Below are 11,249 nucleotides of genomic sequence, written 5' to 3' on the forward strand. Positions count from 1 at the left end.
CCATCACCTATTTCTATATGTTTCTTTAAAAAGATTATAGGAGGATGATGGGTGGGTAATATATATTTTATGTATATTTATCTTTGCATCTCCTCTACTTTGTTTATTTTTCTTGCATGTACTTATTTTACATCTCTTGTATATTTTCTCTGAATTTACTTTCCCTTTCTCTTGTACTTCGGTCTTAACCTTTCATTTCATTTTCTCTTGTACTTACTCTTGCATATCTCCATTGTATTGTATTTGCTTGTTCACGCTTGATTTTTCTTGGCATATTTGCTTTGATCCCTTCACGCTTGGTTTCACTTTCTTCTTGCTTTTTCTCCATTTTTCTTTTTCTTGGGGTTCTCCATGTTTGAACCTTTTTCTTCTTTGTGGTTTCCATTTTTCTTTTGTGGAAGATGGGAAGGTAAGTTGTATTGTGTTTTGTATTTATCTGGTTATTTTCTCCCTAGCTGCTCAGCCACTGTGAATGTGATGCATGGAATGTTGGTGTGAGAGTCTTGAATGGAATGTTTGGGTGCCTGGATGCCTGAGTGTGTCAGTTGGAGTATGGGCTGAGCAGTAGGCAGACTGCTCCTGGTGGGGCTGCATCTCTGCATCTCAACTACTTGTAACTGAACTCAATAAATCTACTTAAAACTACATCCTGGCTGTGGACTTCATCACTACAGTTGAAGGCCCAATCAATGGGCACACTGTATATTAAGGAGAGTACCATCAGGTAAGTGTAAGACATTTAGGAGGAATTATTTAAAGAAAGCAATTCCGTCAGGGCCTTCCGAATTCTCAGGTAGACCATAAATGTGAAGGTTGTTTCTCCTATTTCTGTTTTCAAGGTCTTCAACCTGCTTCTGAAGAGACGACACCTAAGATTGAAGGGCATCAATCTTGAGAGTAGGTAATCCAAGTGACGCAATATTTGGTTCAGCAGTGCTAAGACTTTCATCAATCTGTTACCATCTATCCGTAAGAGGATGTATCTTAGCATTACCCTCACCAAAATGGAAGCTCTTCATTTTAGTGTGATTTCAGTATTTACAGTGGTATTCATTTACTATTAAAATGTAGTATTCTTTTAGTATGCATGAAGACTAAGTAGTATGCCCACAAGCCGAAATATGCAAATGAGGGAATACTAGTTCTACTCAACTACCCTTCAAATACATGATGAACACTTCAATTGATTGCTAAAAGAAGACTAGTAGTATTCTAGAAGAATAGTATTTGAAGCTTAGTAGTATTCCGTTAGGGTTTATTTGCAGCTCTTCTGCTATTCCAAGAGCAAAATGAAGACTAGTCGCATTGATAGTGACCACTGTTTGAAGACTAGTGGTATTCTTTGTGAGCAATATCTGAAGACTAATGGTATTCTTTGTGAGCAGTATCTGAATACTAACGGCAATGATTGTGAAGACTCAAGTAAGACTAGCAGAATTTAAAGTGAATGTTAATTGAAGACTAGTTACATTCACTCCGATTAATTTATAGTAATGTGATTGATTTGATAGCTTGCACAGGGCTCTTAACGATGCCTTATGGGTCTTTCAAACTAAATTTTATTTGTTACATGTTTTGAGTCAATGATTATAAGCGGACTACAAACTCATCAGTTATACAATCAGCAAACATTCTATGATGTGTATGGAACATTTGTTTGTTTTCATATTATCCAAAAGAACAATTGTACAAAATTGAATTAGTCGCCAGATAAAAGCTTAACTGTTCTAACGCCTGTGTTTATTTTCCCCCATACTCTATTAATGGTATAATTTTGAAAAACAATTTGCTAAACACATTGTACAAGGCTTTTATGCCATTAACTTATGCTCTGAAGGAGATGCAGGTGACCTGTGAGATGACTTTTTATTGACAGAAGAAACTTGCAGATTGGTTGAACTTACAATTTAACAATTGTAAACCACATTATTAGTAAAAATGTCTACATCAGATGTTTGAATGGAGTTATAGTCTACCAAATTATCAGAACAGATTTTTAAAAAGTGACAAATATAACCGGTCCGTCTCTTGGCATTTTCACTTTTAGATATATTGCTATATGAATTAAAGTTTATAAGCACATCAGTGGTAAAAGTTTGAATAAAGTTATTGTCTATCAAATTATCAGTCTAGATTTAGAGAAACGTGACAAATATTACCAAAGCTTATAAAGTTTGATGTGGTGAAAATTTCCGTCTTGCATTAGTGCACTTGTTGTTAAAGATACGCTGGTCACTATTTGGGACTTTCCAGTGGTGCTCCTTGCAAAGCGCCCAAACAAATTCTGTAGAATAAATATAAAAGTGGATACATTAAAAATATACATTAATAGGTTGGAACAGTCAGGTCAATTGATTTCTGTCATGATCATATCCTTCAGTCAGTGTCCTCACAGTTCCATTTACCACCTGCAACCCACTGACTCAAAATACTACCTTTGATTTCCCCTCATTCCCCCTCAGTGGTGGTGGTTCTTGTAGAGTACACACAGGACTTTGCTATTGGCAAGTATCCTTTAAACACTTTCAATTGATAAAAAAGAAGGAATACACTAAGGTTAACTAGTTCAATATATATATACACAATACATCCAAACATACCTCTGCAAGCAGAAACTTTCTCTTCATTCAAGCCTCTATCCTTCGAATGCTTTCTTTGACCAGTTCCTTTGCTGTTTGCCAATTCCTGATCGTTGAATACCATAGATATGACGCGATTTAGCACAAATGCTCCAGGATCACTTGAAGTTGGTGCTCTTGCAATTAAACTATAAAGTTGGCCAGCATCTACCAAGATATCGTTGTATCGAAGAGGATTTTTTGGGTCCTTAATGAGTTGTATAAGTCGCCCTTGCCTGTATTCTAAAAATGCACTCCCCATCTCTGAAGCGGAGGTCGTTTCTTCCTGCATTGAAAGAATGGAGATGGATATTAGAGATACAAACACATGAAATTAGCCTTCATATGAAATTAACATTAACATGAGTCTTCTCAGTAGAGTGCAACAACTCTTGTTTAATGCCCCAAGTAACATTTCAAAAAACTCTCGTAAGAGCGAAAGAGAGAGCGCGCGAAAGAGAGAGAGCGCGCGAAAGAGAGAGAGAGCGCGCGAAAGAGAGAGAGAGCGCGCGAAAGAGAGAGAGAGCGCGCAAAAGAGAGAGAGAACGCGAGAGAGAGAGCGCGCGCGCGAAAGAGAGAGAGAGCGTGAAAGAGAGAGAGAGCGCGCGAAAGAGAGAGAGAGCGCGAAAGAGAGTGAGCGCGCGAAAGAGAGTGAGCACGAAAGAGAGTGAGAGAGCGAAAGAGAGAGAGAGCGAAAGAGAGAGAGAGCGAAAGAGAGAGAGAGAGCGAAAGAGAGAGAGAGCGCGAGAGAGAGAGAGAGAGCACGAAAGAGAGAGAGCGCGAAAGAGAGAGCGCGAGAGGGAGAGCGCGAAAGAGGGAGAGCGCGAAAGAGGGAGAGCGCGAAAGAGGGAGAGAGAGAGAGAGCGCGAGAGAGAGCGCGAAAGAGAGCGAGCGCGAAAGAGAGCGAGCGCGAAAGATAGCGAGCGCGAAAGAGAGCGAGTGCGAAAGAGAGCGAGCGCGAAAGAGGGCCAGATGTACGACCCTATTTTGCATGTGCAAACTGGTTTGTGACCCGTTTGCACATGCAAAATGTAATAGGACAGTGTAAGAATCCCGATTTAGCGAGTCGCATTTGTTTTGTGACTCGCTAAATAGGAATTGCGAGTTGCTATTAGAAAGAGACGTTCCAAGGGCGTCCCTTCCTAATAGCGAGTCAAAGGCCTATGTAAGAATGTTTTGCAACCACAATATGCGTTGGTAACAGTTTGAGCATCATCCGAGCGCTGGTGCCACACCCATAGGAATCCCAACACTACCTCCCATTAAAAAAAATGTTTAAAAAAAAGTTTCATTTTTTTATAATGCATCCCGGGCTGCATTTTTTTTTTTTTTTAAACTACTTCATTTAAAAGTAGTCTCAGAAATGGAGGTTTGCGGAGCCCAGCAGGCCACCATAGCTGGGAGATCCAGCCATTCCCAATGGTGTCGCAAATTGCGAGTGCCTCTTGAATATTGATGAGGCATGCAATTTGCAAACCCATTGGGAATCACAAACAGTGTCTCCGACACTGTTATATATAGTATTTAGTGACTCGCAAAGTGCGACTCGCAATTGCGCGCAACTTGCGAGTCGCTAAATGCTATGGTCGTACATCTGTCCCTTAGAGAGGTAAAGATAGAGAGATATGCAACACCACCATGTACATATTAATGTTATGAAACGGATATCAAGTTTTTTGTATGGGTGAATATGAACTTATACATATATCAGGGGTGATAGAATGGCAATATAGGAACAATTTACACTGAGTTTCAGGTGACATCATACACCATGGGCTGAGTGGTTTAAAAATAGCTATAGTGTTTTTAGTCTGTTGCTGCTCCATGGTATTCTGATCTTCAATGGAGTGAACATGCCAATATAAAATAAAAATACTACACAGTTTGCTTCTGCATATAAATCTGCATAAGCTATCCAGGAGGATAAAAAATGTGGTAATGGGTGGTGGAATGAAATGGGGGTAAAATGTTATAAGTGCGCAGGGACAACAAAGTGGAGAATTCACTGCACGTGACTTTAAAAATTTGGCGTATATAATTTTAAATTCACAACAGCAACTGGAAGCATACAATACAAATAACTGAACAATTATCAAAGAACAAACTTACATTAGTTTCTGAAAGGATATTCAGGAGACCTCTAATAGCCTTTGTCACCACTGGGAGATCTTTTAGGTCAATCCCAAGTGCTGCAAAAAAGCAAATATATGTACATTTAAATGTATATTGGTTTTATTTCATGAATCATTTGATAGTTTAAGTTGGCATATACAAAAGAAGACTTTAAACTTACCAGCTATCACATTAGCACAATTTATATGTGTTTGCACATTTGTTCTATTGGTTTCTCTGTGATCTTTTTTATTGTACACGTTAGGTCTTGCCTCACTGTGGTCAGACAGTTCATTATCGTTGTCAAAATCATCTTCATTAGATTGACAATTGCCGAGATTCTCCCATATCTGATCTTCTTCACCATTGGCTATGTTAATGGATTTATTGATGGTTGCAATTAGCGATTCTTGCATTTGCTGTGGCCTGTATTCAGAATGTATTTGTTGTGCCAGCACAGAGGATTGAAGTTGGTTCTCTGGATGCACAGATGATTGATAGGATGTATTACTTTGTGATGGTTGGAGTGGATGTGAATTAACTTGGGGCCAATCTTTTTGGCTATGAATCGTGGGTTCTGATCCACTATATTGTGTTGTTTCGTCATGGACTCTTGGCACATATCTTGAAGGGGAGACAGATGTCATAGCTTCCGAGGCATTCAATAAATAATTGTTGTGCAACGGTATTGTAGGCGACGACATGGTGCAATGTAATTCTGTCTGATTGAATTCTGCACATTGATTATCAATATTGAGTGAGTCCCTCGCAGAACCATGTATACTTCCTGACTGATGGACAGTTTGTTGAATGAAAGAAAGACTGTTAGACGCTAGAGCAGAAGTAGTTGTATCTTTGTGTTTCCCAACTCCCTGTCTACTGTAATCCGGTCTTTCTATAGTTGACTTTTGTAGGCCTGGATTGCTCAAAACTTGATGTTGTTTGGGTTTTCCATTAGCGGTCAAATGGTTGAATGAAAGCGTATGGCCTGCTCGTGGAACAGAAGTAAAGCTATTGCACTCTGCTAGTTGCCTATGATTCAGATTTGTTGTTACAGGGCTACAGTGTAGTGTTCCTGAAGGTGCAGTGCTGGTTGATGGGGCAATAGTTTGCCCAGTGTTAATGCTTTCTGAGATAGAATTTCTAGTCTGGTTTGGAGTTTTTGGTGGCGGATCAGTGTAGTTCGTTGTCACAGAAGTATGTAAAACATCACTCTGTTGTAATTGAAAGTTATATCCAGAAAATTGCTCACACATTCTTTGCATTGTTGGATCTACACATTTTGAATTCGTTTTTTTGGTTGTATTTTTCTTTAATAATGTCACAACAACATTTTTCTTTTTAATGCCATCCTTCTGTTGCTGCTTAATGCTTCTGGCGAATTGCTGCTTTTTCATTTTGGTTGCAGGTTTTGAATTTTCGATTTCGCATTTATCCATCTTTGATTTATTCATTTGTAAAGTATTGAAATCATTTTTGCGTTTCTGACTTCCTACAACTGGCATATTTTCTTTAAGCTCTTTTAATGGACTGGCAGCTCGATCTTTTTTCTTAGAAGACAGTTTTTTTGTCTCAATGTTACCCATCTCTTTTAATGGATTGGCAGCTCGATCTTTTTTCTTTGAAGACAGTTTTTTTGTCTCAATGTTACCCATCTCTTTTAATGGACTAGCAGCTCGATCTTTTTTCTTTGAAGACAGTTTTTTTGTCTCAATGTTACCCATATGTACCAATTCCTTGTCCAAATCCTGTGCTAAAGTCATACTGTTTTTTTTAATAAACACATCCATAGTCTTTTTTACAGCTGCACATTGTTTTTTGACTGTAACATAAAAAAAAGAATTCATTTTCAAAATGTTCCTATTTGCAAACGACTTGCGATACAGTACTTATTTGTATGACCTATTGTGTAAATTTACTTGTCACTGAAACTGGTGAGATTAGAGTACCCAGTGTAAAATGAACAATTACTATGGACCCTCAATTAGTCTGTTGCTGCTCCATGGTATTCTGATCTTCAATGGAGTGAACATGCCAATGTACATGACAGATCCTCTCTACCTTATTGCAAGTGCATCACATCCCAATGCATTTGTAATAAGGTGGATGGGTAATTCATAATGTTTGGGATGGAGTACTCATCCACCAATGTGTAAATCAGGTCACATATGTGTAAGGTATTGCATTACATTATGTATTTAATTTGTAGTCATTTTCTATGGAGCTGTGGGCAGGCATGTAACACCTCAGAAAGAGGTTTTTGGACATAGGTGTAGGGTTGTCAGAACTGGCTACAGTAATAGCCGCCAATGGGCTTACGAGAGATTGTGATCAGAGTAGAATATATGCCACTAGTATTTTGGGAGTCGGTGGAATAAGCCAAGGGAATAGAAATATAGAGATCGAAAGTGCAGCATGGAGGCCTGCATGATGGGACATGAGGAGAAAAGACTTCATTTGATGTACCTTTAATAGCAGATCTTCAATGCCAAGGAAAAGGTGATTTACCATAAGATGAGATGACTGTTTTAAACAACGTAGAGCCAAAGTGGAAAAGGGAGCATTGCATATGTGAAATTTATTCTCACTTGATACCGAAAAGAAAGGTACTGGATATCATCAGGGGCAGACTGGTGTTTCAATGTACAGATTGTGTAAAGGCCGAACCAGATAGCATTCTATGGCCATAACTGGTTCAGCAGTAACTGAGCCTAGGTATTAGTATTGATATGCATTTCAGCAATATTCAAAAGCAAACTTAACTGACAGGGGGACCGTGAAACATACATATTGAAGACACTTACATTCACTGTAGAAGACTAGGATCCCTTTATAAATCATTTTCTTCTTGGTAGGTGTTCCTTCATCATCTAGGTCAAATGTTTCAAAGGCACTGTGACAGCGGGCTCCTAATAAAAGTTCTGAAGTCTTCTCCGTTGCATTAAATGTGACTTCCGCATGACTTTGCAGCACAACTGATCGGTCTACATAGTAAAATATACAGCAATAGCAGTCCTTACTCGATTTCCTCGTCATGTGCGCCATGGCTTCCAAATGTTCTGAATTAAAATAAAAAATCTAAGCTGCCTTATTCTTTTTAATCCCTGTAAATGAAAGAGTAAATATTTAACTGTGATGTAACCTGCAGTGAATGGGATAGTTTGTGCATGGTGCTTTCAACTCACTGTACCATCAAAATAATCCTCAGCTACTGACAAATGGAACCGGACACTTAAGCAGAATGGAGCTTCAGTGTACACCATGAAATTCTTGCACACATTGACAAGCCCATTCCACACTCAACAATGTAGTCCCCATTGCACAATAGACACCCACACTGACAGACACTCAAGCATATCACCAGACATACATAATCATACATCCACAAACACTATGATACTCCCAAATGCCATCACACACCTAAAACACCCAAACACATGCCATCAGGCATCAAATCACATTCACATACTCTAAACTATCTAGCCCCTTATCAAAACAGCTTCTCTTGCCTTCAGAAAGATATGATATCTCACCCAGTTTGATACTCCTATGTCATCTCAGAAACTCATGCTCCATATTAGACAGCAATATACACACCCTCACGCTGAAAATCTAAAAACATGCAGCAACTTATCAGGAATGTATCTACCCTGTTATTAACCCTCGAAAATTATCCATGCAGACATAGCTCAAACACCACACTCACAAAGCGGACACTGATAGACTAGGGTGGCGAAGTGAGCTAAAGAATGATGACGGATTCAACACAGATCTGTGACTGGCGGTGAGTGTCTGAAAAGTTGCAGCACTCAGTCCATCATCTCCTCGTGGTTGCTTTGTTCACCCTAAGTTGGCAGGGTATGCCCAGACAAGGTCCCTTGCCACTGGATTCGAGCTAGCCTGGTTGATGAGGGGTGTTACCCCCAAAACCAGAGGGCGGGAATAACCCAAGGATTGGATCAGTGGGCAGAGCCAGAGGTGTGGGCAGAATGTGCAAACATCCAAATTTTTAGTATTAGTTTGGCATTTCACTGCCCAGTTTCATCAAACAATGGATACACATGATTATTTAAGGTTATATTGAGTTATTGACATTAAAACACATTCACAAAGTGGGATATGCTTCTAATCACAGAATGTCCTAAATACGATAAAATGTGGAAGCACAAGCCATTTGTCACCGAGCCATGGAGTTTGTCATCATCAGTTCTCCCGTTTTCCACAACGGCAGTTCAAACATGAATGGCAAAATATCCTAGTTTGCAAAATGTTTTCTATATAATTATGCCTCTGCCATATTTGCCTCCTAATGGAAGATCTGCTGCATGATCTGACCATTTCAACTACTAAATGGTTTATAGCTCAAACGCATCAAAAGTTAAATAAAAATGTGACTTGTTTTGCTGCGGAGTGGATGGCTTAGTGCAAAGGTTGACTGATCACCTTTCTCACTGTTGCATTTGTATGTTACACTGATACTAATGAGGCAAAATCTTTCCAAAGACTGTTAGCATGTGTACACATGTCAAAATAATAAAATATCAGAAAACATACAGCATTACGCTGCAGCCTTTTTTTTAATGCATAATTTAGTCAACACAGCGGCATAATTTTGTCCTCCTTTGCTGCATATATAATTTCAGTGGCCCCACAGCAAGCAGCACATGTTAAAGGTGCTTGTGAATGAAGCAGAGAGATTGTGAAGTTTGCGAACTTAGTTTGGTGTGCGTGCAAATTCTGCTTTGCCAATCCCTGGTGAGTTGCAGCTACTACTGCTGAAACAAGGCCAATGGAGGTACCTATGGGTGAGCAGACTGGCCTCAAGGCCCGGGCCGGCCTTAGCACTGGTGGTGCCCTGTGCATTAATGTTCGTTAGTGCCCCCCAATGACCACCTCTGCCATTGATTCCCTCACTACCACCCTTTAACAGTGCCCCTCAAGTCTCCATAACCACACTCTCTCAGACGCATTTAATTTGATTTACAGCGCCACTCATACCAGTGTAGGGTGTCAGAGCACTTAACATCACAAACATTACTAAGAGACAATCAATATGTGTGTAAATCACCGTATAGAAAATGTTACATAAGACTAAGGACTACAAGGTGTAGGAGTCACATGACAACCATACTAGTAGGCCGTATAGTTTAATAGTGATTGGTCTGGAGAAACATAAAAACAGATTTTAAAACGTAATACCAAGGTTTAGGGTTCTCTTTAATAATCAGAATTGATTTCTGACCAAAAGAACACTTTTTGCAACATTAGGATAATCAAAGACTGGAGGAAAAACATAACGCTCTAATTTATACCTTGCTGTTTGTATGCAGCTCGTAGATGAGAGTTAATAGCGCACTGTTCTATGTTAGGATTTTAACTTATAAATTGCAAGCAACAAAAGGATCTCTCTGAGAAAAGCATTAGCCCACTGACCTATTTACATTATGTGCACTTTGTGATCTGCATTGTACATGTTCTTTGCAGTAGGGTCATTAACCCTTTGAGCTACCTTTCCATGAATCAAAACTCACACTGCCTTCAACTACAACCCAATTGCTGCCGGCTATAGGATGAGGCTCAATGTAAATGACGCAATAGCCTAGAGCAATATGCAGCCTACCAAAAAAAAGTAACATCATCATGGAAAAAGCAAACGCTCATAGGGAATGCAAAATTTAGCAAACCATGTGAAATGTAAGCAGGAACAACATGGTTACCTTAACGCTTCACACTCACCATTCAGAAATCAGTGAGTGCTGTCACCTGCAATCCGATCAGTGATCTCCATTCCCACCAGTGAGCCCTGCTTGGGCGTGCAGCCTGAACGCACGTGCACTGCCTTTAGTGACCATTAAGACCACGGTTAGCGTGAGTCGTAGCAGGAATACTAATGAGACTTTTACTCCTGGTAGTACCTAAATGACCACCATGAAGGTAGGGGTTTTACAGCAGTTTGTGACTCAAGAAAACAAGACGTGCAGAGCAGAACACTCCATTGTGTTGGATGGAATATACAAGCTCTTTCTCTGGGTTTCTCTTCTCATTTTGTTGACACAGCCTTGCACCTGTGACTCTGCTTCTGTTGATTTAGAGCACCCGACTCTCGAAATGTGTGGGAATGATCTAATTTACATGCCTTGAGATGAGATTTCTTGAAATTGTTTAGTATATTATTTTTTGTTCAGCTACATATGCCTATTTCTTTCAGTGGTCGTTATGGTGTTCCGCTGCTACTTGATTGGCCTCGATTGCAATCGATAACAATTTTAATTAGTTACGCAATACATTCAAGAAGGACAGAGTGACTTTTGCCTTTTAACGCTACCACGTCTGTCCAGTTCATGTTTGTTTAAATTGGCGCAGGAATAATTTGCCGAACACATTATAAAATTGTTAGAAAGCGATACACCTCTCCAGTTGCGTAGCTGATTGTAAGTCAGTCTGAGAGACACTGGGGGAAGCTCTGCTTGCCTTGGACGTAAGGCATAAATAATACATCCTTGCAGATATTTAAATGAA

The 11,249-nt window shown here is 39.5% G+C and overlaps 1 protein-coding gene across 1 annotated transcript; it reads right to left on the reverse strand.

Moving 5' to 3' along the window:
* Positions 1-2,117: 2,117 nt before the first annotated feature.
* LOC146784375 (uncharacterized) lies at positions 2,118-10,720 on the reverse strand. Its single transcript, XM_085634471.1, has 5 exons — positions 10,448-10,720; positions 7,535-7,834; positions 4,728-4,807; positions 2,601-2,904; positions 2,118-2,284 (listed from the first exon to the last, which is right to left on the reverse strand). The coding sequence occupies exons 2-5, from the start codon at positions 7,773-7,775 to the stop codon at positions 2,166-2,168; spliced, it is 744 nt and encodes a 247-aa protein (XP_085490597.1). The 5' UTR covers positions 7,776-7,834; positions 10,448-10,720; the 3' UTR covers positions 2,118-2,165.
* Positions 10,721-11,249: the final 529 nt, after the last annotated feature.

Source organism: Triturus cristatus, chromosome 11, assembly GCF_964204655.1.
Source record: "Triturus cristatus chromosome 11, aTriCri1.1, whole genome shotgun sequence".
In the NCBI taxonomy this organism is placed as follows: Eukaryota; Metazoa; Chordata; class Amphibia; order Caudata; family Salamandridae; genus Triturus; species Triturus cristatus.

Bases quoted from the DNA above. Each gene is read 5' to 3' on its own strand.
- LOC146784375 (XM_085634471.1), bottom strand. From the start codon at position 7,775: ATGGCGCACATGACGAGGAAATCGAGTAAGGACTGCTATTGCTGTATA. The intron at 4,808-7,534 runs GTAAGTGTCTTC...GCTTTTTTGCAG, and splicing joins CCTAGTCTTCTACAGTGAAT to CACTTGGGATTGACCTAAAA. The intron at 2,905-4,727 runs GTAAGTTTGTTC...CTTTCAATGCAG, and splicing joins ATATCCTTTCAGAAACTAAT to GAAGAAACGACCTCCGCTTC.